Source organism: Lynx canadensis, chromosome A1 (assembly GCF_007474595.2).
Source record: "Lynx canadensis isolate LIC74 chromosome A1, mLynCan4.pri.v2, whole genome shotgun sequence".
Taxonomy (NCBI): Eukaryota; Metazoa; Chordata; class Mammalia; order Carnivora; family Felidae; genus Lynx; species Lynx canadensis.
In genome coordinates, this window is record NC_044303.2 from 174,222,949 (window position 1) to 174,250,249 (window position 27,301).

At 54.7% G+C, this 27,301-nt stretch overlaps 2 protein-coding genes across 5 annotated transcripts in view; one reads left to right on the forward strand and one right to left on the reverse strand.

The window, feature by feature from the left end:
* Window positions 1-710: 710 nt before the first annotated feature.
* Window positions 711-11,891, forward strand: GPRIN1 (G protein regulated inducer of neurite outgrowth 1). 4 transcript variants are annotated; one of them, XM_030327015.1, is made up of 4 exons: window positions 711-784; window positions 6,465-6,591; window positions 7,333-7,456; window positions 7,893-11,891. In XM_030327015.1, the coding sequence occupies exon 4, from the start codon at window positions 8,059-8,061 to the stop codon at window positions 10,921-10,923; it is 2,865 nt and encodes a 954-aa protein (XP_030182875.1). In that variant the 5' UTR covers window positions 711-784; window positions 6,465-6,591; window positions 7,333-7,456; window positions 7,893-8,058; the 3' UTR covers window positions 10,924-11,891. The 4 variants fall into 4 exon arrangements, with proteins under 4 accessions (XP_030182875.1, XP_030182884.1, XP_030182894.1 ...); XM_030327024.1 differs by lacking the exon at window positions 7,333-7,456; XM_030327034.1 differs by lacking the exon at window positions 6,465-6,591 and having other exon boundaries at window positions 718-784.
* Window positions 11,892-11,942: 51 nt separating this feature from the next.
* Window positions 11,943-27,301, reverse strand: part of CDHR2 (cadherin related family member 2) — a 35,514-nt gene continuing 20,155 nt past the window's right edge. Inside the window, exons 11-32 of the mRNA XM_030327002.1 lie at window positions 27,104-27,219; window positions 26,749-26,982; window positions 25,563-25,718; window positions 25,320-25,481; window positions 24,980-25,041; window positions 24,469-24,712; window positions 21,782-22,021; window positions 19,343-19,412; window positions 18,589-19,194; window positions 17,746-17,817; window positions 17,273-17,322; window positions 15,758-15,909; window positions 15,500-15,608; window positions 15,327-15,415; window positions 14,808-14,876; window positions 14,627-14,704; window positions 14,472-14,532; window positions 14,265-14,389; window positions 13,619-13,732; window positions 13,457-13,537; window positions 13,274-13,331; window positions 11,943-12,212 (exon numbers count right to left, since the gene is read on the reverse strand). Of these exons, the coding sequence (XP_030182862.1) occupies window positions 12,078-12,212; window positions 13,274-13,331; window positions 13,457-13,537; window positions 13,619-13,732; window positions 14,265-14,389; window positions 14,472-14,532; window positions 14,627-14,704; window positions 14,808-14,876; window positions 15,327-15,415; window positions 15,500-15,608; window positions 15,758-15,909; window positions 17,273-17,322; window positions 17,746-17,817; window positions 18,589-19,194; window positions 19,343-19,412; window positions 21,782-22,021; window positions 24,469-24,712; window positions 24,980-25,041; window positions 25,320-25,481; window positions 25,563-25,718; window positions 26,749-26,982; window positions 27,104-27,219 (3,083 nt within the window). The 3' untranslated portion in view covers window positions 11,943-12,077. The remainder of the gene's footprint in view (window positions 12,213-13,273; window positions 13,332-13,456; window positions 13,538-13,618; window positions 13,733-14,264; window positions 14,390-14,471; window positions 14,533-14,626; window positions 14,705-14,807; window positions 14,877-15,326; window positions 15,416-15,499; window positions 15,609-15,757; window positions 15,910-17,272; window positions 17,323-17,745; window positions 17,818-18,588; window positions 19,195-19,342; window positions 19,413-21,781; window positions 22,022-24,468; window positions 24,713-24,979; window positions 25,042-25,319; window positions 25,482-25,562; window positions 25,719-26,748; window positions 26,983-27,103; window positions 27,220-27,301) is intronic.

Here is a 27,301-nt window from a genome sequence, read left to right on the forward strand (position 1 = left end):
GAGGGAAGAGAACCGAGCTTGCACAGACCAGAGAGTGGGCGGGCACTCTGGCTGGGGAGGCCCATAGCGAGGGAATCGAAGGCGCCTCCCTCCGACCCTACTCGTGTCGCCTCAACTCGTGGGAGCGTGGGCGGCGGCGAGACAAAGGGGCAGGGGCGGGGCGCGGTGCGGGGAGAGACGGCCGGAAGTGCGGCCAAGGCGGAGGCGGGAAATTTCCGCGCAGGTGGATTTCGGAGATCGCGCCGACCTGGGTCCCTTTCCAGGCGCTGCGTGTCTTTGGACAAATGGCTTTCCCTCTCTGAGTCCCAATTTCCTCCTCGGTAATACAAGTAGAGGGTGTTCGCGGGGCTGGATTGAGTGAAACCTGACGAGCAGCGCGCCCCGCCCTCAATACGCGCGGCAAATGGGCAGTCGCTCCGCCCCTCAGTCTCCCTGTCTGTGAAATGGGAACCCGGTCGAGAGGGGCGGGGAACCCAGGAGCCCGGGAACCTCGGTGAGGAGCGAGGGGCTAAGGGCGCCCCTCCCTCTCTCCAGCCTCCGAGTCCTCGCCGGCACCGCCCCCTCCCGGCTTCGGAGACCGCTAGTCGGCCAGCGCGCATGCCCGGGGCGGGGCGCTGGGCGGGAGCGCGGAGCCGGCGCGGGGGACGGCGGCGCGGAGTCCGCGGGTCCGCCCGCCAGCCCCGCCGGAGGCAGCCGAGGCCGCTCGGGCGGCGGCGGCAGCGGCAGCGGCAGCGGCTGGAGCTGGAGCGCAGCGCGCCAAGGAGACGAGCGGTGGCACAGCAGGGTAGGTGCCGAGCCCGCACCTGCTGCCCGCTATGGGCGGGCGGCAGCGACCCCATTCCTCTGTCCGCGGCCGCCCCAGAGCCGCTGTCCAGGGTCCTGGAACCACCTGGGTGGAGGGGCTCGCGCACCGTGCGAGGCGTGTGCCCAGCGTGCGCCGGTGTGTGTGTGTGCGCGCGCGGCCGGGGGCGGCGGGTGTCCATTTCCAGGCTCCTCGCAGGGGTGGGGCGGGGCGGGGGCGGGTCCCGCAGCCTGGGGCCCGGCGCTCGAGGGACCTTGAGGGCCAACCCTCCCTGTGTGTAGGACCCGGACCCTGCGCCCGGCCTCGCCGCGTGCGGCCGCATTGTTCGACAGGGTTGTGCGGGAGGGGGCGCTTCCCGCCACCGCGGGGAAGGGGGTCCGCCCGCGTTGATTCATCTGCCCCCTGGAGCGAGCTCTGTGCTCGAGTGGCTCCACTGAAACCACCGGCACTACTGAGCACACTCGCTGTCGCACACTCAGTATGGCATACACTCTGGGGCACCATCACACACCCCATTACACACTCACCGCGTTCATACATGGGCATCCCACTCCCGGGTGAGGCCACGATCTTCTCTCTCTCTCTCTCTCTCTCTCTTTCTCTTACACACACACACACACACACACACACGCACACACTATGGCCCTTGGTCATTCCATCCTACTCATACACACGGCCACCTGTGCACCCACCCAGTACACTAAGTGGGAGACTTGCGTATATACCCAGGCATAGCTACGCATTCACACCGGCCATTGCCTATCACAGAACACCCAACTCAACAATAGTCGCTTATCACACCACACTCACAGCCACCCTGCTCTGACCTGCTTCTGCCCATTCACATTTACTCATGGTATCCCTCACGTACCCCTAGACCCTGGAGTAGGCTGTGCACACACTCCCTCTCCCACACTCTCCATATCTTAGCTTGCTGCCCATCCCCTGCACTCACTCAGCCCAAGTATGTGCACCCCTGATTGTCCACTCTTGCCCTCTTGTGGATGAAGGGATGGATGGTCTGGGTCCATTTCTGGAAAAAGGTATGGCTGTCACCCTTTGCTAGACTCTTTCTCCCCTACGGCCCTAGGCAGGAAGCTTTGCTGCTCCAAGGATACTAGGAGACAAGGGGCGGAGAGGGTGAGGGGCAGCAGACCCAGATTGTCAGACACACACACAGGCATACACTCACACCTTCTGGAGTACTGCAAGCCTTTGTTGGTCTCATCACCATGGGAGGAGGTGTTTGCAGGTGCCTGGCAGCCCTGGCTTCATATAGAGAAGAAGGAATGGACTGGCCAGGTCTCTGGGCTGGAAGAAGAATTCACAGGGGCTCCTTTGCCCAAGCACCTGTGCCTACAGCCAGGCCAGCTCTCCATGAGTGAGACCCTGAGGCCATGTGGCCACACGTGTGTACACCCACAGGGTCCAAGTGGCCCCCACAAGACATAAAGACATAGGCCATTCTGCACATACAAGTTGCACGTATACACACGCAAGCTTTTCTTGAGCAGAATGCAGGAGCCAGGTCCTGCCTCTCCAGGCTGGCTTAAGCTGGCACAGACATCCGTAAGCAATCTGCATGCTCCTCTGCATGCGAGGTGAGCTGGCCCACACACCTAGGGGATCATTTCAATCTTCTACCTCAGTCAGGCCACATAAGTGTGCAGGCTTATCTGCTCATCTTGGTGGGCGTGTATCTGTTGGGACATGCTTCCTCACGTCCAAGGGATCAGGAGGACCCTTGGCCTGACCCCAAAAAGCAGAAAGGGGCTTTAAGAGCCAAGCGTCAGTGTCCAAAATCTTAGCTGATACAAGCAGGAAGAACCCAGGATTTGGGTTGAGACACAACAGGCTCTGAACCACAGCCCCAGGCACCAGCTGTGTGCCCTTGGTCAAGTCTTTTTTTCCCTTTGACTTCAGTGTCTTCATCTGTGAAATGGGATGATAATGCCCCCCCCCACCCCCCCACCATGAGATCGTTGTGGAGTCTAGATGACAAAATAAGCCTGAGAGTGCTGGGCCCAGGGCTGAGCACACAGTGGGGAAAGTGATGGAGCTGGGTTCCAGTGCGAGGGTAGGGCATAAGGAGGGGGTGCCCCAGGCCTGGGCTGCCTCTTGGAGAAGTGGCTTGAGGATACTGAGGCTCCATCAAGAGCCAGGAAGCACCCAGTAGAACTGTGAGCAGCAGAGCCTCTGAGAATGGTGTCTTGGCAGATCTTAAACCCAGGGCTGGGCCAGCGATTCTAGATATAACTACATCCCTTCCCCCACTTCACAGACTGAGGCCCAGACTGGAAATATTCACTCAAATTCATGGAGCAAGTCAGTGACCAAACTGGCACCTGATGCCACATCTTTCTAATGCCCTGACCAGGCTCTTTGTTCCTACCCCAGACCTTCTAGCATGTCAGAAAACAGCAAGCTGGGAACTGAGAAGCCAAACTCTTCCGGGGGGTGGGGGGTGTGGGTGGCGCTTTCAGAAGAGGCGTGTTACCCTCTGGGCCATGCCTGCCTGTCAGTGTCCACTTCTGGAAAATAAGAACACAGCACCTGCCTGGAAGGTGTATGGGGCCTGCACATAGTAAACATACTACAGGCTTGATGTGTGTGAGGTCATCTCCCACCCTTCTCAGCATCTAGGTCAAGTGTCAAAATTCAGGTGGCTAGAGGCCAAGGGGATAGCCTACATGAGAAGCTGGCTACAAGAAAAACCTTCAATGATCGATAGTAACGGGCAGCCAGCCTCAGTGCCCAGGACCCCATAGGGAGGGGTGGAGATTGTGGCTCGTTGGAGAGTGCACCCCCATCCAAGAAGGCAGCCACTGCTTGGCTCCAGCTGACTGTTGGCATGCAGGAAGCATGCTCAGATTGCCAAATTCTAGTTTTCTAAGAGAATCTGGAAATCTGATTTTGCACATGAAATCTTACAATTTTTAAATGTCGATCAGTTAATTCCTTTAAAAATTTCTTCTTAGCACTCTGGGTCAAACAAGCAGGTCTGAGGGCGAGATTTTGCCAGTTTGTGCCCCTGCTGTAGCTACCTCCCCCCCCCCCCCCCGCCCCATCCCCTGCCCCCTCCTGGGAGCACAGCTGGGCTCTGACAGGCTGAGTAGATAAAAACAGGCCTTCCGTGTACACAGCCCAGCCCCAAAGTGAGCAGAGCCCTGCACGCCCCTCATCTTCTCTAATCCTCACAACAGCCCTGTGGGAGCAGGGGAGGCCTTGTCAGGGTCCCCAGTGAGGAGAAGGGACATGACTGTGCTCATAGAGTTGCTAAGTAGGGAACTGCTTCCTCCTGCTCCCCTTCCGACTTCACTCCATTCACTCCAGCCGCTCTGGACTTTGTCTGGCTACTTCAGATGCTGCCCCCAAACCAAGTGCCCCACTGTTGTCTACAAGATGGCCCCTACCCCAGGCTCCCCATTTTTGTGATGACCCTCATCCACCCAAGTCCCATAAGCCCAAAGTCTGGGGGACACAGTGGTGAATGGTCTCAGCTGTGTCCCCATTCAGGGACTCGAGGTCTAAGCAGGGACCTAGAGGTATAAACGGCACATAACGTGTGTCTGGCTAGGGGAAGAAGAAGAGGCCATAGGAACTCCAAGGAAGCTAGTGGACAAAGAAAGCTCACTGGAGGAGGAGGTGTTTGAACGGGGGCCTGAAGGTTTAATGAGAGCCAGGCAAGAAGGTGTGCAGAGGCTGAGATGCGAGAGACTGTGAAGCCATGGATAAGCCCAGAGAGGTCGTGGTGCATGTGTGTGTGTTTGTACGCACTGTGGGGAAGTGCATACTGAAAGATAAAGCTTAGTGGGTTAGTAACTACACAGGGGCTTGGAAGCACATTATAGAATTGGACTCAACCCTAAAAGTAATAGGGAGTCACTAGGGTTTCTTTTTTTCCCCCATTTTTTTTTTAATTTTTTTTTTCCTTTCAACGTTTTTATTTATTTTTGGGACAGAGAGAGACAGAGCATGAATTGGGGAGGGGCCGAGAGAGAGGGAGACACAGAATCGGAAACAGGCTCCAGGCTCTGAGCCATCAGCCCAGAGCCTGACGTGGGGCTCGAACTCACGGACCGCGAGATCGTGACCTGGCTGAAGTCGGACGCTTAACCGACTGCGCCACCCAGGCGCCCCTTTTTTTTTTTTTTTTTTAAATTTTTTTTTTTCCTTTCAACGTTTTTATTTACTTTTGGGACAGAGAGAGACAGAGCATGAATTGGGGAGGGGCAGAGAGAGAGGGAGACACAGAATCCCCCCCATTTTTAAAAAGAGTGATATGTGCACACATAACCAAAATTTCATGAATCACAAAGGGGCATAGCAAAGGAAGGAAGGAAGGAAGGAAGGAAGGAAGGAAGGAAGGAAGGAAGGAAGGAAGGAAGGAAGGAAAAGGAAAGAAGGAAAGAAAGAAAGAAAAGAAAAAAAAAGAGTCTCTTCCACCTCTGGATCCCTGGTCTCACTTCCCAGAGGCAATTGCTACTAAATTTCATGGGTTTCCTTCCAGAAATTTTCTTTTTATAAATAAACCCATATATGTGTATCTGACCCTTTTTGTATCTGCATGCATGGGGTCCCATTAGCCAGGCTGTCCCTGGATTTTTTCACTTAATTTATCTTGGGCATCCTTCCTCATCACTCCGTACACTCTGACAGCTGTGGGGGCTCCGTGTGGCTGTCTCACATTTCATGAATTAGCTTCTTGGTTTTCTTCTCGTCACCAACCGTGTTCTCTTGCACCCTCGGTGCACCACCGATCCTTCCTCATGACCATGCCTGGAGGTGGGCTTGTTGACCTAAATGCCAAGTGCACTGTAAACTTTGATGGGAATTGACAAATATCTTTCCAAAAAGATTACAACCAGTTTACTTTCCCAGCAAGAACAAAGACGGGTTGGAGCCAATGAACGGCATAGTTGGACCAACCTATTAGAAAGATCATTCAGTCCTTCGTTTAACACATATTCATAGGGAGCTACTTGCTTACTCTATGCCAATCATTGTTCTCAACCCTGAGGTTATATCCATAAACATGACAACGTTCCCATCCTCCTGGAGCTGACATTCTAATGGGAGAGACAAACCACAAGTAATAAACAACTGTATGTAATATGTCAGATGGTGACAGGTACTATGAAGAAAACTGAGCAAGACAAGGGCGATGGAGAGTGCCACAGTGCTGGGGACTATGGGTCAGGGAAGGTCCCAGGAAGGCGACCATGAAGATATTGGGAGAGAAGCCCTTCCAGGCAGAGGAAACAGCCAGTGCAAAAGCCCCAAGGCAGCGGGTGTCCAACGATCAGCAAGGCAGCCGGTGTGGCTGAAGCAGCATAATTGAAAGTAGTAGGGGGGCGCCTGAGTGGCTCGGTCGGTTGAGCATCCAACTCTTCATTTTGGCTCAGGTCATGATCTCACGGTTTCATGAGTTTGGGCCCCACATCGGGATCTGTGCTGGCAGCTCGGAGCTTGCTTGGAATTCTCTTTCTCTCTTCTTCTTCTTTCTCTGCCCCGCCCTCACTCATGCTGGCTCTGTCCTCTCAAAATAAATAAAAATTTTTAAAAATTAAGAAAAAAAAAAGTAGTAGGAGACAAGGCCAAGATCAGTGATGGGGCCAGAAGATGCAGGGACATGTAAGGAGTTTACTTTTACTTCACACAGGATGGGGAGACACTACATGGTTCTGAGCAGAAGAGGGATGATCTGCCTTGGATCTTGCTAAGATCCCTCCAGCTGCTGTGTTGAGAATGAACTGTTCGGAGCAAAGGAAAAAGCCAGGATAATCCAGGTGGGAGATAGTGTGAGTTTAGCTCAGGAGATATTCTGGATATATTCTGAAGGGAGATCCATTATGTTTTGCTGATGGATGGGATGTGGGGTGTGTGAGAAAAGTCAAGGGTCTAGGGCTTTTGACCCGAGCATTAGTGAGGTGGCTTTGGGAAAGATGTCAGGCAGAGCAGGTTTGGGGGGAACCCAGTGCCCTGCTCACTCTGGCTGCTGATATGTAGTGGGATGGAGTTGCTCACAGATCCAGCTGCCTGCCAGATCCTCTCCCTGGATGTCCCCCAGACACCACACGCTCAGCTTGTCTAAAACACAACTCTGTTTTCCCCCAGATCTCCTGCCTCACACACACACCCCCACCCTGGCCAGAATCCTGAGGGTCGCCCCTACTGTCACCTCCTACAGCTGGCTGGCTCTTGTCAGTTTTCCCCAAGATTGCTCAGTTCTGCCAACTCTCTATCCCTGGGACCTTTACTGTACCAGCTCTCATCTAGATTATTGCAGAGAGGGGCTGGGTGGAATGAATGAAGAATTGGAAGGATGAGAGATTAAAGAATGATTGGCTAACCCCTCTCCTCCAGCCTCCACCCCAGAGCAGTCTTTGAAAGCACACATTTCAGACTATGTCCCTCAACGACAAACCATTCACGTCTCCCCAGGGCCTACACAGACCCAAACTGGTGGGCTACAGACGTGTTTTGTTTGACCCACATAGTGTTGTTTTTCTTTTTTAACCTTGAATTAGGGTATTTTACGTTAAACTTCTGGATTTCCTGCTGCTCACTGATACTACCAGGATGTACTTCTCCAAAGCAGTCCTTGGCTGGTGGAGTAGTGGCCCCCACTTCAGACAGGGCATGCACTCTCTGGTTTGTCCCTTTCCCCACCATTTCCTATTGTTTTCTATCCAGCCTGCTCCCCTCACTTAAATTACCTGCCTGGCCCCTATGGCATCAGAGTTTGTGACTCATGGTCTGGAAGACAAAAGCGTAACTTCTAGGTAGCATGCTGCACGGGGTGGGCTGACGAGGTAGATGAAGGGTGCATGCTGCATGGGTGATGGGACATAAGCTGAAAAGTTAGTTGCGAAGGGCCTTGAATGCCATTTTGAGAAGTCAGACCTTTATCCAGAGGGCCACTGGGAGCAGAGAAGCAGGGGAGTGATATGGTGGGACAGGAGTGGACCAGATGGGGGCAGAGAACCCAGAGGAGGCCCAGCTGCTAGAAGACAGGTGGGAAGGAGAATATAGAGACTCCTCCCCACTAGGTCGTCCTGAGTCTGAGTCTGTTTTCTCTGTGTTTCAGAACCAGATAGCAGCCTGGGGCACAGGTATGGTCACGAGGGCAGTTGGGCAGTGCTGAAGACCCAGCCTGGCTCCAGCTTCTTTGAAAGAACTCCAGCCCCCCAGCACCTCAGCCCACAGCCCTCTGCTGCCCACAGGATGGGAGCCTGGGGGCTGGGAACCCAGCCATGAGGGACTCCTGCCCCTCCCAGCAAAAGGCCAGCCCTGCACTCCTGAGGCACACCCCTACCCAAAGCCCAGGCATGGACTCTAGACACAGCAGCCCCATTGGGGCTGGGGAAGGGGCCTCCTGTTCTGAGGGCCCTGGCAGGAGTTTGGCCTGCCCCTCCCTGACCTGCATCCCTCCCCAAGAGGCAGCCACCAAGGAGACATTGGGGGCACATGGAGCCTTGATCTCAGGGACACAAGAAACCACCTTCTCTGGGAAGCCAGACCCTGTGTCCTCAGTGAACACTGATCTCTCATCCTTGGAGAATAGAAATCCTGTGTTTTTAGAGAAGATGGAATCCAAGTCTTCAAAGCAGGCAGATTCCACTTCCATGGGAGAGGAAGATGCTGGGCCCTTGAGAAAGGCAGAATCCGTGTTTATAGTAAAAACAGAGCCTGCAGTCTTGGGAAAAGGGGATCCTGTGACCCCAAGAAAGGAGGATCCTGGATCCTTGGGAAAGGTAGATCCTGTGTGTTCTGACAAGGTGGATACAGTGTCCCCAGGGAAGGAGGATCCTGTATCTGCTACCAAAGTGGATCCTGAGTTCCCAAGAAAGGAGGAGCCCAGGTATTCAGGAAAAGAGCTTCCTGTGGCCTCAAGAGAGGTGGCTTCTGCATCTGTGAGAAAGGCAGATCTTGTGTCCTTGAGAAAGAAAGACCCTGGGCCCTCAAGAAAGATGGATCCTGTGTCCTTGCTAAACGCAGATGCTGCATCTTCAGAAAAGACAGATCCTGGGTCTTTGGGAACACTGACTCCAGGGTCATCAGGCAAAACTGAGCCTGTATCCCCTGGAATAGTAGCTCTGGGGTCCTCAGGAAGGATGGATCCTACTCGCTTGGGGATGACAGATCCTGCATCTATGGGAAATACAGAAATTGTGTCCCCCACAAAAGAGGACCCTCAGTTCCTGGGGAAGGTGGATCCTGCCTCCTCAGGAAAGGAAGATTCCATGTCGACGAGAGTGATAAAAACTATGTCTGCTGGGCAGATGGGTCCTGTATTTTCAGGAAAGATGGAACCCACATCTTTGAAAAATATGGATCCTGTGTCTTCAGGCAGGGTGGGACCGGTTTCTTTGGGGAAGGTGGAGCCTGTGTCCTCAGGAAAGCCAGAGCCCTTGTCTCCCGGGCAGGCAGAGCCAATGTCCATGGGAAAGACAGAGACCGTATCATCACAAAAGGAGGACCCAGTATCCTCCACAAAGGTGGACCCCATTTCTCTGGGAAATACAAAAACAGCATCTTCTGGAAAAGTGAACCCTGAATCGAAAGGAAGAATAGACCCAGTGCCCTCAGGTCCAGAGACTCCCAAATTCGTGGGGACAGCAGGACTCTCATCCTCTGTAAAGGGCGAGGCAGTGACTGGGGGGGAAGCAGATCCACTGTCCTCAGAGAAGGCAGGTCCTATGGCCTCTGGAATGGTGGGTCCCACAGCCTCAGGGAAGGCTGATCCCCTGGCCTTGGGCAAGGCAGACACTGTGAACAGAGGGAAGGCAGAAACTATTCCCCCTGGGGAACTGGACTCTGTGTCTTCAGGAAAAGTGGACCCCATGACTCTAGAAAAAACTGTCCTGGCATCCTTGGGAAGAGCAGAAACTGTGCCAGAGGAAACGGTGGATCCTGTGCCTCCAGAAAAGGGGAATCCTATGAACTCTGTAAAGGTGGATCCCCGGGCCTCGGGGAAGGCAGAACCCAAGTCTGAGGGCAAAGCAGAAACAAAGCCCCTTGGGCAGGAGGGCCCTGCGGAAGAAGCAGAGGCTGCATCTCTGCAGAAGGAAAAGCCACTGGCTTTGGAGAAGGGGGAGCCAGAATCCTCAGGAAAAGCAGACCCTATTGCCTCTGGGAAAGTGGAGCCTGCGGTCCTGGGGAAGGCCAACGCTCCAAGCAAAGCAGAGCCCTCATCCTCCGGGAAGTTGGGCTCCCTGCCTCTGGAGAAGGCGGAGGCCTCCTCTTCCAGGCAGTCAGATGGCAAACCCTGCGGCCCAGGCGCTTCTCCCGCGGGTGCCGGTAGCGGCGGAGGCCTCCTGGAGCCAGCGCCAGCGCCCAGCACAGCGGTCTCCAGCCCAGGCCAGAAAGACCCGACGGTCGCTGGGACCGAGAGAAGCCCCGGCCCAGAGGCCGCAGGGCCCCCGGTGGGGCCACGGACTCGCGACAACTTCACTAAGGCGCCGTCGTGGGAGGCCAGCGCCCCGCCGCCGCGCGAGGACGCGGGCACGCAGGCGGGCGCACAGGCCTGCGTGTCGGTGGCCGTGAGCCCCATGTCTCCGCAGGACGGCGCGGGCGGCCCGGCCTTCAGCTTCCAGGCGGCGCCTCGCGCGCCCAGCCCCGCGCCCAGGCCGCCCTCGCGCCGGGACGCGGGCCTGCAGGTGTCGCTGGGCGCCGCCGAGACGCGCTCGGTGGCCACCGGGCCCATGACGCCGCAGGCAGCCGCGCCGCCCGCCGCGCCGCCCGCCTTCCCCGAAGTGCGGGTGCGGCCCGGCTCCGCACTGGCAGCCGCCGTGGCGCCCCAGGAGGCGGCCGAGCCCGTGCGCGACGTGAGCTGGGACGAAAAGGGCATGACGTGGGAGGTGTACGGCGCCTCCATGGAGGTGGAGGTGCTGGGCATGGCCATCCAGAAGCATCTGGAGCGACAGATCGAGGAGCACGGTCGCCAAGGGGCGCCCGCACCGCCGCCCGCCGCCCGTCCGGGCCCCGGCCGTGCGGGCTCCGTGCGCGCCGCGCCCCCAGAGGGTCCCGCCAAGCGCCCGCCTGGCCTCTTCCGCGCGCTGCTGCAGAGTGTGCGCCGCCCGCGGTGCTGCTCCCGAGCCGGACCCACGGCCGAGTGATCTCCTCCCCTTTCGTACGCCCGGGTTTCCAACCTTTTCAGGTTCCCTTCTTGACCCCGAGCTCCTAGAAGGGATCCCTTAGACGGGCGGGAGGCCCACGAGGGGTGGGCAGCCTCTAGGGCCTTCTCATCCTTTTCTTTCCAGCCTCCTCCCCCGCCAGCCACACAAATGAACCCTCGATACCCAGCCCCCTCGTGGTCATGAGACCACGAACCCAGCCCTGACACCCACCCTCCTGTCCCCTTACAGCTCTCAGCTCCACTCCCTCCGGGTCACGCTGGGTGACCTCGGGGCCCTGCTCAGCAGGCCCAGCCCTGAGAGCTGAGGCAGGCTCCTGAGATGTCCAGATTGGTAGGCTGAAGTCATCAGTGGCCGCCCGGTCCCCAGAACAGGAGAGACTGTACAAAAGCTCCAAGTGTGCAAGGATTGGTGTGTGAGATCCCTGAGTGTGCAAGGCTCCAAATGTGAGGCCCCTGGAAGAGCGTGAGTGTGTGTCCATGCAGTGGGCTGGCCCCCATGGCCCCGGGCATGTCTTGCATGCTGGTAGTCATCCCCAATTCCTGTCTCCCTCTCACCTGGCCCCATCCCCAGCCCTATCTCCACCCTCACTGGACACTTGTTCACAATTCCTGACAGGGGGAAGGCAGCTGCAGGGGTGCCCCTGGGGGGGCACAGTTCTAAGAGTCTCAGAAAGGTCAGAGGCTCTCAGACAGGTCTGGGAATCACAGACAGAAGCTCGTGGAAGGTCTTGGGTCCCAGGCAGCCTGACAGCTGGTCTTGGGTATTGGGGGCAGGACGGAGAGCTCATTCTACAACCCCAGTTGTCCTCTCAAGGCTGCCCTCTCCCACCCCTCGTCCCCCCTGTGCTGTGAGCCCCACGAGTCCCTTGTGATCACTCAATACCCGTTTCCCCCCACCCCTCCAGCCACAGTTTTTGGCTACAAACTGTCACAATATACATTGGTAATAAAAATTTCCCCCAACTGTTGTCAGCTGTGATTGGCTACAGGCAGAAGGGGGGCAGAGCAGCAAGATATATTGTCGTGTTCAGGGAGGGGTAGGTGTCATTTGGGGGTGACAAGACCTCTTCCAAGGTGCAACGGAAGAGCGGGGGCCATGTGGGGTTCTGCAGCCTGGGTCCTGTGGCAGCGACATCACAGGTCTGTGGTGTCCAGGCCAGCATTGGTGAAGGAGAGCTCCTGCTGTCCATCTGTGTCCACCTTCCTTCCTGACAGCACTGCACCCAGGGGTTCCGTATCTAGCTCCACTGGACTGTGTAGGGGCTCCTTCTGTGGGGAGAAGGAGGGAAGGTGTGAAGGCAGAGACAAGACGGGGTGATTTCCTCAGTCCTTAGCGGAGTGGGACTTCAAGCCCACGACAGGTGGCTCCTTTACAGGGGTCCCGCCTGTTCCTCCTAAGGCCTCAGTTTCCTGGCTGTGTCCCAGAGGTGGCGACAGCCCCTAGTGGTGCAGACACACTCAGGTGAAGGGGTGGGCCTGAAGGGGGTCTGTTCTGGCCTTTGCCCCAATCCACGGACAGAGGAGCACTTTGGTGTTCTTCCCAGTCCTGAATAACAGCAGGCCCTGTGTCCTGGGCCGAGGAGCCAGTCCTGTCCACTACCTGCCACCTGCATCCCAAGGCAGGCCACCGTGCTGGGCACAGTCCGTCCGTGACCTAAAGTCCCCACAGGAGCCCCCTGGGGGAGGGATCACGTACCCCGCTTTACAGATGGCTGAGGCTCAGAGGGATCGCATGGCCAGGAAGAGGCAGAGCAGGGTTTGGATCACTGGTTGTTTTGACTCTAAAGCCTGTCCATCGCTGCCTCTGGTTGAATTTGGCATCTCCTTCTGCCACAGTCAGAGGGACACATCCCACCCGGGGTCCCACCTGCAGTTCATTATGGTACGCACTCCCTAATTGGTTCTAATTGAACCAACTCGTCTACTGAACAAATGATGGCACTGCTGATTATTCGAGCCTACACCCTGCCAGCTTTCATATAAAGGGTATGAACAGAGGGAACCAGGTTTTTTAGCACTTGTGTCATGCCGGGTGGTTTTTTATACCCACTCAAACTTCATCCTCACAAAGTCCTGCATGCTTAGTGTTCTCATCCCCATTTACAGATGAGAAAACTGAGAGCTAGAAGGAAGCCGCCCACCCAGAGTCACGGCGAATGAGTAGAAGAGCAAGGATTGGACCCCATTCCGAAGCCATGGGGCTTCCCGGGGCCTGGCGCAGGGACATGCCCATGTCATCAGCAGGTCCTTCAGCTCTGTCCTGAACCCCGCCCCTTCAGAGAAGGACCCCAAGTCAGAAGCCCCAGGCACCCGCTCATCCCCCATCTTGCCTTGGTTTTCTGCTTGTCCTTTTCCAGGTCCACAGAGTTGTCATCCAGGGAATTGAGGCTGTGGGGGAGATGGTGGGGCTCACATAGTTAGCAGCCCCAGACCTCCCTGTCTGTGGCCAAGAACCATCATTGCCTCCATCACCACCACCACCGACCAGCCTGTCCGTGCGGGCCACTGCTCACCTCATGTGGTCTAGGTCACTGGAGGAGGATAGGGACTCGAAGTTCAGATCCTTTGTGGGGAGGTTCAGCATAGGGTTGGCCCTGGAGAGAAGGCCTGTTTAAGCAGTTGGGAGCCTCAGACACCACACGGGGCCTCTTACCCACCCTTTGACCCCCGCTCACCGCTCAGTGGTATACATGTTAGTCCCAGGGATGGCAGAAGCTGAGGGCATCACCCCTGCTGCTGTCCTCCGGGCCTCTTTGGCAGCCTTCATAGCCCGAAGCTTTCGGTGGTAGCTGTGGAGAACCAGGAGGAGGTGGGGCGCTACTCTCCCTGCACACCCACTGTGTGCCTAGTGCAGGCCCTGCGAGTGTGACTTCACAACAACCCTGGCAGGTGAGAGTGTTAGCTCTATGTACGGAGGGTACAAGTAGGAGCCAGAGATAGGATATGATTTGCCAAAGGCCACAGCTGGCCAGCGACAAGACCTGGAGTCAAATCCAGAGGTGGCTGCTGCCTCCAAATATATTGGAAAGGGGAAAAGAAGCAGTATTTATAAATGGATAGTATGTGCCAGACATCCTGCTGGTTGCAAGATGCACACTGCTTCCTTGTGTGCTTTGAGGAATCTAGTGTTGTGCTCATTCTGCAGATGCGGAAACTGAGGCTTAGGGAGGGAGAGATGAGCTGTCCAAGTTGTCACGACAGGTCTCTGGGGATTAAATACAGGTATACCAGATGCCTACACCCAAGCTCTTTCTACCCACCGTATGTCTTAGATGGTGGGAAAGGTGGGGTTGAAGACGGAAGGGGTGATGGGAGCAATACCTCTTCCGGGTGCACACAAGGGCCACGGTCATGATCACGATGACCAGCAGCAAAGCCACTCCCAATCCTATGATGACACTGCTGAGCAGCTTTGGCAGGTCTGACTCCTGGCTCTCCTGGGAGCCCTGGAGAAGAAGCATGAGGGAGGTTGTGGGTTGACATTCCCCCTCCCAATGCCCCCATTACCTCCACCATGCTGACACTCACCAGCACCACCAACCCCAGCTGCAGCAGCTGCGTCAGGGAGTCCTGGTCATTCCGGATCATCCTGGCCACAGAGTCCCACTCAGGCCCGAGGGACATTGGCATCCCCCAGGCTTCCTGCTCACCCTCCTGCCCACCCCAAGGGCAGCCCCACTCACACACTCAGCTCATCAAGTGTCAGGGCAGACCCATTCGAGAAGACAAAATAGGCATCGAGGTAGGAACGGCCCCGGGCCCTGGAATGGGGCAGGGATGAAAAGTAAACAACCCAGAACCACCCAGCAGGTCCCTCATACTGCTGCTTCTTGTCCTCCAACCTCTGGGACTGTGGGCACTCACCGAGTCATGGATTCTATGTCCTGAATGCTCACAACGTAGACAGTAGTCCTGGTGGCCTGAATGAGGGCCCTGCAAAGGGGGAAGATGTCGCAGAGGCATGGGGTAGGGGCCCTAGTACAGCCTGTGGCCAGTGGAATTAGGAGTTGTGTTAATTAGAAAGGGGCACCCTCTCTGGACAGCTTCATTGGCTAAGCAGGTAACACCTCTGCAAATCAGGCAAGGCAGCCCCTTCCTTTGGGGCTGGGTTTATGACTTAGCAAGCAGAATGCCCTTGTGCAGTGCACAGCCTTCACAACTGTACATGGCGGCCCTATTTAGGCCTCTCTCTACCCAGCCAACCCTAGGCTTCTAGGAGCATTGAGAAAGGAACTGCAGGTACAAGTACTGGATCAAAGACAGAGACAAAATCAGGGGTAGGTCAGGGACAGAATCGACATACATTCCATCCAGGTCCTGTCAGGGATCAGACTCCCAGGCCCTGTTCTTCCCTACAGGCCCCTCTGGATGCCCCAGACCTACGCTGTAATCTCTTCCATGTTGGCGCCCACCTCCTCCTTGTTCATGGAGAACTGCAACCTTACACGGTAACTTTGGTCCACAGTGAAGAGCTACAGGAGGAAGGCATGGTGAAGATGAGGCACGAGGGACCTGGGAGCAGGCAGAGGGTACTAGAGACAGGGCCAAACACTCACATTCAGGGTGATAATGGCTTCCTGAGCAGGACCCACAGAAGGTCTGTCCCGGGCCTCGACTGTCACTTGGTAGGTGCCTTGGAGGGTGGAATCGAGGTTGGTCACCAGCCTATTGGAGATGGAAGAGCACAGCTTGGTCTTGGGACCCAACTGAAGTCCTCTGGAACCTACTTATGTACCTGCTAGGATGAGGAACTCACTGTCTTGAGGCCCTCCCTTGGGTCCCCCCCCCCCCATCCAGGGGCTGCCCACAGTTACTCAATGTTGCCAATGAACACATTGGCCTCCAATGAGGTGGAGACCCGGAAGAAGCCCTGGAAAGGGGTCGTGGTCCCATCCTTGGCGATGAAATCCACTTGGAAGATGGAGAACAGGATGGCCCCGTTGTTCCCTGAGTCATCGTCTTTGGCCTGGGAGAAAGAGTGGATGGCACCTGGGAGCCAGGCTAGGCACCCCTCCACCCCCAGCAGGACTCAGCAGCTAAGATGGCCTGAGAGACTGGTCCCATTATCTCCATCAGCCTTCTCCAGGCCACGTCAACTAAGCAAACATTTTAGGCAATGTTCTTGCTCTGCAAATCCAGGTTTGGACAAGTCCCTGCTTCTGGCCCTCTAACTCATCAAGTCACTGCCCAAAGCCCTTCCCATGTGGAAATCCTGCCTTGCTTCCCCTCACCCACTGCCACACACACACACACACACAAGCACAAGGACACTCAAATTTCCTGAGTAGCTACTGTGTGCCAGGCACCTTCCCTTAGATCCCTCATTTCAGTATTTACCGACATTGGTACAAATTCCCCTAGTAGGCCATGAAAGCGGAGGTGAGGGCACAAACATTCTTATTCATTCTATCACCTTTAGAGAAAAATATACCAACATACAGACCATGAGCCTACTGTTCAGAATGAAGCCAAAACTGGTGTTTATGTTTCAAAAAAGAGCCAATTTAAAGAAAACGGGTCAAAGTTATGGCCAGACTCATGACATTGGACTGCAACCGGCTGAAGATTTGAAGACTCTTTAAGGCTTGAAAGAACCTGGAGAGGGAGAATTACTATCCCCATTTTGTGAGAAGAAACCAGAGCTCTGAGAGAGACGCTGTGCTGCTGAAGGCCCAGCTCGAAGTAGGGAAGGTCAGGCCCAGCCATCTCCAACACCCGTGCGCTTTCCACAGCCCAGGGACTGGCACAGGCATACCACTCATCTGTTAACCCCAAGACTACTGCTGGGAACTGCCAACTTCTTGCCCAGGAAGGAAACTGAGCTCCAGAAAGGCAGGCAGCTCCCCGGGTCGGTAAGAGGCCCGAGCAGGCCTGGTCCCCAGAACTGTGTGGGAGGTCTCAGCCTTCTGTGAGGCGTGGCCAGCACCCTCTAACAAACACACCCACATCCAACACCATAAAAACACTGAAAGTATGTTTATAATTTTACTCTGAAAATTACTTATCTCCAAGGAGCTCATTTAATTTACAGTTGCTATGATTTCTCCGTATTGCTCAAGAATTCTGGCATAGTGAAAAAAATCTGGCCTGCAAATGGTTTTTATGGTCACGAAAATTTTTATAAAAACTAAATAACAATTAATGGAGTTGAATCATATCAATCAGGCATGTGTTTGTTTCCATCCTGGGGTTTTCTCTTCATGTGTTGGAGCCAACAAATTTCCTCTCTAGTGTTAAAACATTTTAGGGGCAGCTGAAAGGCCTGAAGGCCTTGGTCCTGTGTCTCCTGGGGCTAACGTGATGGACAAAGGCGGGAGCCAAGGACTTACCTGGACAGAAGCCACCTGCTGGTTGGGCACCACAAGTTCTGGGATGATAACTACAAATGTGGACAAGAAAGGGTCAGTGGAGTCGGGGCCCGTGCCCACTTGTCTGAGGTGCTGACCACAAGCCCAGCTCAGAACTCATTCCCCCAAACTTTCCCTCGACCTCTTTGTCACCAGAAACCCCCATTACAATGGCCTCTGAGCCGTTAGTTAGCAGCTCATCCACCTCCCAGTGTGCAGATAATGAGGAAACTGAGGCCTAGAGAGGGAGGGAGGGACTGGCCCAGGGTCAGATATGAGTTGGGGCAGACCTGGGATAAAAACTCAGATCCCCCCTCCTTTTGAAATCCTGGGAAAGAGGCAGGATTAGGGACCTTTCTTTCTTTCTAAGGGTCCACTTGGGGCCTGAGGAGGGTCTATGGGAGCTACCTAAAGGTAATTCTAGCAGAGTATGGAGGGAAAGGCTGACTGCTTACCAAAAGTCTTATTGTCAGGCAGAAAATAGGGTTTATTATCATTTGTGTCCTCGATGGTGATGGCGAGGCTTCCTAGAGGAACAAGGTTGGCTCGTTCTGGTCTCTAGGCAAAGGCCTGACCCAGAAAGCCTGGGCCTCAGGCACACTCCCAGCTGCCTCCCTCCATGCATCTCCCATTCTCAGCCCCCTCCCCTGCTTTTGACCTGAGGTGTCCACTCAGTCTCCTCTGGCCTTTGTGGCAGGGTGTATCCTCCCCATACTTCAGAGAAGGTAAGCAAGTTGTCCAAGGTCATCCAGCAAGAGCATCAGGCCAGGATTGAGCCCAGCCTGGATATGTCCCACCTGACCCCAACATTGTCCTGACACTTGCTAGCTGTGTAAGCTAGGTTATTGAACTGGCCGCTGTGTGCCTCAGTTTCCTCATCTATAAAATTAGATAGGGATCACCTACCCCACGGGTTGTGTGGGAATAACATAAGGAAATGCTTATAAGGTGCTTGGCATAGCTCTTGGCTCTAGCAAGTTATCAAAATATGCTAGCTCTTAATGTGGTTATTATTGCTATCATAATCAAAGGTAGGATAAGAGCACTCTGAAGCGTGTTCCTTCCTTTACACTGCCTCACAGAATAATAGCATTATTATTTTACACGCGTGTTTTCTTTTAATCTGTACAGCCAACCTACTACCCAAGTCCACTTGACAGATGGGTAAACTGAGGCTTAAGGAGGTGTCACAACTTTCCCAGTGACACAGCTGATAAGGGCTGGAGCCAGAATTCGAACCCTGACCTTGTAGGTCCCAGCCCATGGCTGCTATGCCGCAGCCTGCCAGGCCACCTCACCATTGTCACTGTAGGCCTGGAAGCGGAGGTCCGTTGTGAGGTCACAGGCTCGCACGACTAGCGTGACCAGGTCACAGGTCTCATAGTCAATGGCCTCACTCTGATTGATGAACACAGAGCCATTGGCCGACACAGAGAACCAGCCACGGCACAGGCTGCCCACGTTGACCCCGGCCTTGGTGCAGATGACGTTCACAAGCTGTATCTCCAGCTGGGCCATGGTATCCACATCGCGAGCAACCACCTCAGCCACCAGGCCACACTGCGAGCCATTCTCAGCCACACGGACGCCCCGGAGTGAGGCTGAGTCCAGAGTGGGCGGTTCATCATTCACATCCTCCACAGCCACAAGGATTTCTGCTGTGGCCTCTCTCCCGTGGGGGTCTGGGTTCTCAGCACTCACTGTCAGATTGAAGAAGGGCTGTGTCTCGTAGTCCAGACTCACATCCGAGGGCAGCCAGAGGCGGCCCTCAGCCCACCCAGCCCCCAGCACCGAGCCTTGGAGCACGAAGTTGTTGGCACCACTCCCTGAAAGACTGAAGCTGATGCGGTTGTTGGCTTCCGTCTGATCCGCATCCCAGGCCTTCAGCACGCCCACCAGCTCTCCTGTGGGTGAGGGCAGAGTTCACAGGGACCCCTGGCCCAGGCATCGGCGGCTTCATCTGCTCTCACCTCCCTCAACTGCACCCTGGGGGGACCAGATGCCTCACTGGGCCCCAGCCCCAGTGCCTGGCCTGACCCAGGAAGGACTTACCTGGGTCCCTCTCCTTCACCGAGAAGGAATAGATGGACTGGTTGAAGACGGGCAGATTGTCATTGATGTCCTGTGGGCAGAGGTAGTTCTGAGCCCAGGGACCTCAGGAGCACCCACGGTTCGGCCTCCCCCGAGCCCATCTGAGAAATCGGTGCTTCCTCTGACCCAAGGCACAGAGGCTGTCAGCATCTCCTCAGAGATCACCGTCCGCTTTGCAGATGAGAAAAGGGCCTTTGAGAGGACGGAGCTAGCCCAGAGCGCACACCTGGGGCTCACAGACTGGTCGCAGGACCTCTGAAGTTAGTTCTACAATTTCAGGGAGCCCCACCTCCTTCTTGTTTCTCTGACCACAGCTCAGAGGCACCTTAGACCCTGCCTTCCAGAAGGGTGGTTGAGTACCCCCATCAGTGTCCCTGCTGGCCCAGCTCGACTCCCCATCTCTTGGATTTATTGTGTTGGCACCAATGCCACTGTTTCCGCAAAGGCCCTGCAGCCCAAGCTTTCCCTTGTCACGTCTTTTCTCCCGTCCCTCCTGCCCTCAGCCGACCCCAGGACACTCGCTCCTGTGCTCAGGCAGAGCTGAGTTCAGGGTACCTGCCAGGGCTTAGACCTGGTCCTGCCCCCAGATGCCCACTGTTTTCTGTTCTCACCTTCCTTCTCTGGCCCTGGCCACTCACACCTACAAATGCTGCCACTGTTGTTACAACACAGAGCTTCCTTCCCAAACACTGGTGTGTGTTGGGGGGGGGGTGCCCTTTGCTTTTCCAGCCCTTCCCCGAGGTGGCCCACAAGTGTCTGCTTTTGCTTTCAGCTTTTTTAAAATAATGGTTCAACAGACACCTTTGAAAACAAAGCCATGTCCCCCTTAACTAGATGTATTTTCTGGGGGTGATTTCCCAGAATGGCATTGCTGGCTCAATGCACACGGCCAGCTGCCTCCGAAGTCGCAGGGGTCGCTAAGAGCACAGCTCTGAGTCAAATCCAGCTCCCCCTCGGCTTCACGCATGACTTTGACTTCTCTGGGCCTCAGTGTTTTCATTCTGCAAGATGGGTCGTAGTGCCCAGTCTAGGGGCTGTTATGAGGACTAGTTCATGGGTGTGAAAGGACCTACTTGCTCAGCTAATGCAATTCTGCTTGCTTCCTTCTTCGTGACCTACTTCACCCCAAGGACAGCTGAACAAGCTGGCAAGTCCTAATTTGGCTTCTGTTCCTCCATGTTCCCTGAGGTCTCACTCTGATCCTTGTAGGAAAGCCGTGCATCCCGACCCAGTGGGACACAGGGCTGTTCTGTGGGATGTTGCGGACTGTGCATCGCACAGCCCTAGGGGGCGCCAAACACATCACGGACATTGTAGAGGTGCACATTTGTTACAACACTTTTCTGAAGGAAGGTGCCCTGTGGGCTGGTGGCAGCCTTAGAACCAGAGAGACTGGGTTCAAAACCCGATTCTGCGACCCTAGGCAAGCTACGCCACCTCTGTGCCTCAGTTTCTTGATCAGTAAAATGGTAATAACCATCCCTACCTTGCAGGTGTGATGGAAACCCCATAAATGCTGATTTTCATCCCTTCTGTTTACCCCGGAGCGGTGGTGAGGAGATAGGAGAGTTTCAGGTGGAACTTTGTGAATGATAATTAGAGCCAATACAGTGAGTAGTTCCTGCCTTATCTGTGGGAGAAACGTTCCAGGAGCCCCAGAGGATGCCTTTAACGGCAGATGGTACCAAACCCTATATGTACTGTGTTATTTCCTATACGTATGTACCTATGATAGGGTTTAATATATAAATCAGGCACAGAAAGAGATGAACAATAGCTGATAATACAATAGAACAATTATAACAATATACTGTGATAGCTGATAATGCGAATGTGGTCTCTTTCTCTCTCTCAAAATAGCCTTTTGTCCTGTACTCATCCTTCTTCCTGTGAGGCTGTGAGATGGTGAAATGCCCATGTGATGACATGAAGTGAGGTGGATGACATGGGCGTAGTGATGTAGCGGTGGGTAGCTACTGACCTCCTGATCATGTGTCAGAAGGATCATCTGCTTTGGGGACGCTATTGACTGCGGGTCACTGGAACTGAGGAAAGCGAAACCGTGGATAAGGGGGACCCGACTGTATTCACGGAGTACCTTCCTTGGGTCAGGCACTCTTCAAAGCCCTTTCCATTCGCTAACTCACTTTAGGTTGTTTTTATCACCATTTTACAGATAAGGAACATGAAGGCACAGGGAGTTTGAGTGATTGTCTAAGGCCACACAACGGAGCCAGAATTCTAACCCAGGCAGCCTGGTTCCAGACCTCTCTTGCCCACCATACTGCAAAGGGCAGAAATGTGACTCAAGTTGGAGGGGTGGGATGCTGGCCGTACGCAATGAGCTCCCCAACACAGGGCCCACCCTGGCACCCCTCCTATGGCCGAGCCAGGCCTTACCTCCACGTTGATGGTGATATTGACTTCAGTGCTGAGGACAGGCACACCACAGTCAGCCACAAGCACGGTCAGCACAATTCGGCCGCCCAGGGCAGGCTCAATGGCCTCTCGGTCCAGGGGCCCCAGGTTTCTGAGGATCCCTTTTTCAGGGTCCACTGAGAAGTTGTGGCTGTAGGGGCCAGGCAGCAGGCTGAAATGCAGATGGCTGTTGTTGGTGTCTGGCTGGTCGTTGTCATGAGCCTGTGCGGATAACCAGCATTGGGCCATCAGCTCCCAGATGCTCCCCAGCCCCCCTTCTGCAGCCTGGCCTGCCCCTCCAGCACTGGCACGCAAGGCCAATAATTAGGCCTAAAGCCAGTGGGACGCTGGCCAATCTCTCAGCCTCAGTCTCCCATCAGAGGGTCAGATCAACAGCTTGCAAGAGTTCTGAGGTCTTAAGCTCCTGATGTCAATCATTTGCCCCACAAATATTTCCTGCCTACCTACCGTGTGCCCAGCCCTGTTCTAGGCACTGGACAATCACAGAGCCATGATCAAGGCAATTCCCTCATGGAGCTGAAATTCTAGTGGAGAGGGGGCATGGGGGAGTATGTTATAGCTATTCAAAATTCAAAAACAGGGGTGCCTGGGTGGCTCAGTCAGTTAAGCGTCCGACTTTGGCTCAGGTCACGATCTCGCGGTTGGTGAGCTCAAACCCCGCATTGGGCTCTGCGCTGACAGCTCGGAGCTTGGGGGCTGCTTCCGATACTGCGTCTCCCTCTCTCTCTGCCCCTCCCCTACTTGCTCTCTGTCTCTGTCTCTGTCTCTCTCTCAAAAATATATAAACATTGGGCGCCTGGGTGGCGCAGTCGGTTAAGCGTCCGACTTCAGCCAGGTCACGATCTCGCGGTCCGTGAGTTCGAGCCCCGCGTCAGGCTCTGGGCTGACAGCTCAGAGCCTGGAGCCTGTTTCCGATTCTGTGTCTCCCTCTCTCTCTGCCCCTCCCCCGTTCATGCTCTGTCTCTCTCTGTCCCCCAAAAAATAAATAAACGTTCAAAAAAAAAAAGTAAAAAAAAAACATTAAAAAACGAAAAAAGTAACAAAATTCAAAAACAAACAAGTATAAAATAAGTGTGAAGTCCAACCAGTTTCTGATTTTCCCACAATGACTACTTCAGTGCTGTTTTTTTTTTTTTTTAACCCGTTGATTCTTCACCCAATTCGTGTGTGTACGTGTGTGTGTGTTCCTGTCCCGCCAGGGTCCTGAACACATGTGCTTGGTTTGCCTTCGGGGTGATCCAGCATGGAGAATTCAGCAGGTTCCTTGAGTCCTTTGCATATGCCCTCCCCTCACCCCAATGCCTTCTACGCCTCTCTGCCTGACTCCAGGCCAGGTTGGTGATTGCCCGGGGCCTCTACGTCCCCTGTGCTGTCTTTAACACAGCACGGGTGACACCCTTGGGTGACTCTCTGGCACCCTCCCCTAACTGAGAGGCACCTGCAGAAATATGGTGGATTCATCTGAGAGGACCTGGGGCCCAGCAAAGGGGCTTTGAATCCAGGGCTGGGCTACTCTGACTTGGAAGCAAGTCTTCCTCCTTGCCCATCCCCCACCTTCAGCTCTTTCATCTCAGCTCCACTGGGACTTGGTTATTAAATGCCTCCTGTACAGGCAGCCAGAGATGTTTGCTCCAGAAGCCTGACCCTGTCTGTTCACGCCTCAGCACTTTGAATTTGGGCCAGTTAATTCACCAAGCGCTTCTCGGGGCTAACGCCGGGCACCGTGGTTACAGCAGCAGGTCTGAAATGCTCCTGCCCCAAGAAGCTCACAGAGCAGAGTGAGAAGTTATCAGGGAAAAAGAAGAAAAGGCTCAGGTTTCAGGGCAGAGAGGTCTGAGCTCTGGCTCCAGGGCTGCCACTTACTCGCTGTGCAAGCCCCCAAAAGTCACTGAACTTCTCTGAGCCTCAGTTTTCTCCTTCTGTGAAATGGGGATCATTACAGCATCTGCTTCACAAGTCAGTCGAGACACCAGAGGTGGGAATGTGCCCTGGAAACCACACAGCCCCAGAAATACGAGAGCATTCTGTGGCCACATGATTGTCATTCTGAGGACCTGGTTTCTTTCCCGCTTCTTACAAGACCCCCTTTCAGATGACTCAGGGGAGATGCTTGTGTCTGATGTTTCTTTGGAGCCAACAGTGGGTTTTTATCTCATAGACTCTGTGAACCTAGCCACTGATATTTCCTGTTTTGCACTGGCCATCAGGGAGCTCAGAACTGAATTTTCAGCCCACTCTTAGCAATTGTGTGGCTCTGGGTTCTAACTTTACCTTTGTGCCCGTTAGCAATACCATTCTTATTTTCTCTTTTTCCTTATTTCCCCCATTTTTACCTTACTTTTAATCAAAATCACCTCAAGTCCCTTTTGGAATGAAACGGGGGCTGAAATTAAAAAGAACTATATGTTTTTGAGGGCTTGCTCTATGCTAGGCTTTACACTGAGCACTCTGAATGCATTATCTCATTATTCTCTAGTGGCCACAATTGTCCTCATTTTCCAAAGAGGAGACGGAGGCCCGGAGAGACAGATTAACTTTCTCAAGACCACAGAGGAGAGCCCAGATTCCATCTCAGGGCTGGCATGACTACAGAGCCAGGCTTGGTCCCTTGTCCCTGTTCCACCTGCCAGGTCCAGGCCGGCTCGCACCTGGATGGTCACAAAGACATTGCCCTCCTCCTCCCGGACAAAGATGTTGTAGGAGCCGGTGACCACAGGCGGGTTGTCATTGACATCCAGCAGGATGATATGCAGTGTGGTGGAGGTCGACATGTTCCCGCCGTCTGTGGCCTGCAGCGTGAGGTAGTACACCGCCTGCTTCTCACGGTCCAATAGCTCGCTGTTCCTCACTGTCACTGTCCCTGAGTCTGGATCCACCTCAAAGACGTCTGCCCTGCACAGCGTGGCCAGAGTGAGCAAACAAAAATATAGGATGCCCACTTAAATTTGAATTTCAGATAAGCAATGAAAAATATTTCAGTATGTCCCAGGCAATATTTGCAATCTACTTATTCTAAACAAATTATTTGTCGTTAATCTGAAATTGGAATGTAACCTGGTATCCTATTTGTTACCCACCTACAATAGCCCCACTGTGAGGCAGAGAGGCGGGCCTGGGTCCCGCTCATCCACCTGCCCCCTGCCCATGCTGAGACCTTACCCGTTCCCCGGAAGCAGGCTGTAGGTGATGCGGCCCCCATCACCCGTGTCAGGGTCGAAGGCCTGTGAGCAGAGAGTTAGACAATGGGACACTGTTTGGAAATGATGTCACTCCCTGTCAGCCATGCAACTGATGGGGACAGGGCTGTCCTGCTTCTTGACACAAAGGGAGAACCCCTAACACACTGGGATTCACAAATAGACTCCCCACGCATATGTGTACACACTGGCTAGGACGTGATGACATCAGGTGACACAGAGACATGGCAGGGTCACGGTCCCCAGGTCTGCCCTTCTCCATGTCTCTCCTGGCCCAGCCCACTCAGGTCCCCGTCACTCACATGGATGCTGTTGGTGACCACAGTGCCGTCTGGACTGTTCTCCGAGACACTGAGGTTGTACAAGCTGTGGGTGAATGTGGGTCTGTGGTCATTAACATCCCTAATGTGGATGGTCACCAGGGCAACGGAGGAGTTCCCACTGACTGAATCAGTGGCCACGACCTGAAGACAAGGGAAGAGCAGCAGCATTGGGACCAGAGCACCCGTGGACCGCACTCCCCGGCACCCCAGAGCACCCCTCACCTGCACCAGCATCACTGTCTGCCTCTCGTAGTCCACCAGTGCGGGAGCTCTCACAAGCACCTGCACATCCACTGAGCCCGCCGCCCGCTCGGGGGAGACACTGAAGGCTTCGGCATCGGGGCCCCTCGTGGACAGCAGGAAGGTGCCATTGCTGCCCTGTAGAGTTGGGCATATAGTAGAGCAGAGCCCCCACCTCCTACAATGCACCAACCTGTATCTTGCCTGTAATCCCCGCCCGTAGGCTCCTGCCTCAGGAAGCCCAGACTTCTGAAGTCCCATAGGTGGGGCATTGGTGGGGGGCTCTCAAAACACTGAGGCAAGAGGGCCCTGGGGAAGCTGGGCTGTGCACTCCCTGCAAATGTGAGCTCATCGGAAGAAGACATCTCTAGGTGCCTGGACTCCTGGCTTGGGCTGGAGAGACAGAGCCTGGACACATTCCCCTCACTCCCAGGAGACGTTACTGAGTCTTGCTTACGAGCTCCCACTCAACATGCTCCACCACCCGTACCAACACCAAATACCAGTAATGCCCAACATCACCCCATTACCCATAGCACCCTCCATCCCACACCCCCTCCGCTCTACTCAACACCAACCACTAACTCAACACATCTCCCCACCCACCACCACCCAGTGCCATCCTCCCCTCCACATTTTGTATCAACTCAATATCACCCAATAGACCAAATACCATCCATAGGTATTCATTGCTCAACACCACCCCGCTCAACTTCCACTTAAGAATACTCTCCAACTTAGCACTCATTCAGATCACTCTGTGCTCAGCACTGCCATTTCCCCAATATCCAATACTGCCCAACACCCCTCAACTTCACCAAGCACCCATCAGCACCCCCTCCTCAACACCACTGAAAACTATACTCCATTCAACATTATGTAGTATCCGGTAGTAACCTCCGCTCAACACTGCCTTTCTTTTCACCACCACCTAGCATTGCCCTGAGCACATGACTACCCATCAGCGTAACATAACCCAACATTTCCAAGTATCGCCCAATAACTCCAATTTTCTACCACTGTTAATGATCAGCACCAGCAACACCCACCACTCACCTCCCCACCTTGCATCTTAGTACCGCGTTCTATGGGTCAGTCTCCATCTCCCTCCCCCAGTCATCTCCCAGCATCACCCTCACCCAACCACCCCTTGTCTGGGTGTACCTGCCTTGTCTGGGTCGTACACGACCATGGTGAGGTCATCGATGGGGATGCGGGTGGAGGCATGCTCATCAACATAGCCAGTGAAGTTGACTTGGGTGTCTTGGGGGGTGAAGGTGCAGGCTGGGAGGCTGCAGTTGTAAAACTCGGGTTTGTGATCATTGACATCTGTCACCCTCAGCGTGACCCATATGCTCACCTTGGCATCTTGCCCGTAGATGTTTTGGTGCGTCTCGGTGGCCTGAGAGCAGAGCAGAGGCCAAAGGGCAGCACTCAGAGAACAAAGGCTCAGAGAGAAGGGAGATTTAAGGCCAGAAGCTGAGAGTTGGGGTGCAAAAGGGGGCAGTGGAGCCCTCACTCACCGTGACCTGCACCTTCACCTCTTCATCCTCCTCCAGCAGCTGCTCACGGTCCAGGGAACCACTGACCGTGATCACCCCATCTGGCCTGATGTCAAACAAGCCGGGCCTTGTCGAGTCTAGTGACAGGCAGTAGGAGCTGCTGTTTCCAGTGGCTCTGGCAGAGCCCCCATCCCTCCCCGGCCTGGGAACACCCCCATT

Bases quoted from the DNA above. Each gene is read 5' to 3' on its own strand.
- GPRIN1 (XM_030327015.1), top strand. From the start codon at position 8,059: ATGAGGGACTCCTGCCCCTCCCAGCAAAAGGCCAGCCCTGCACTCCTG.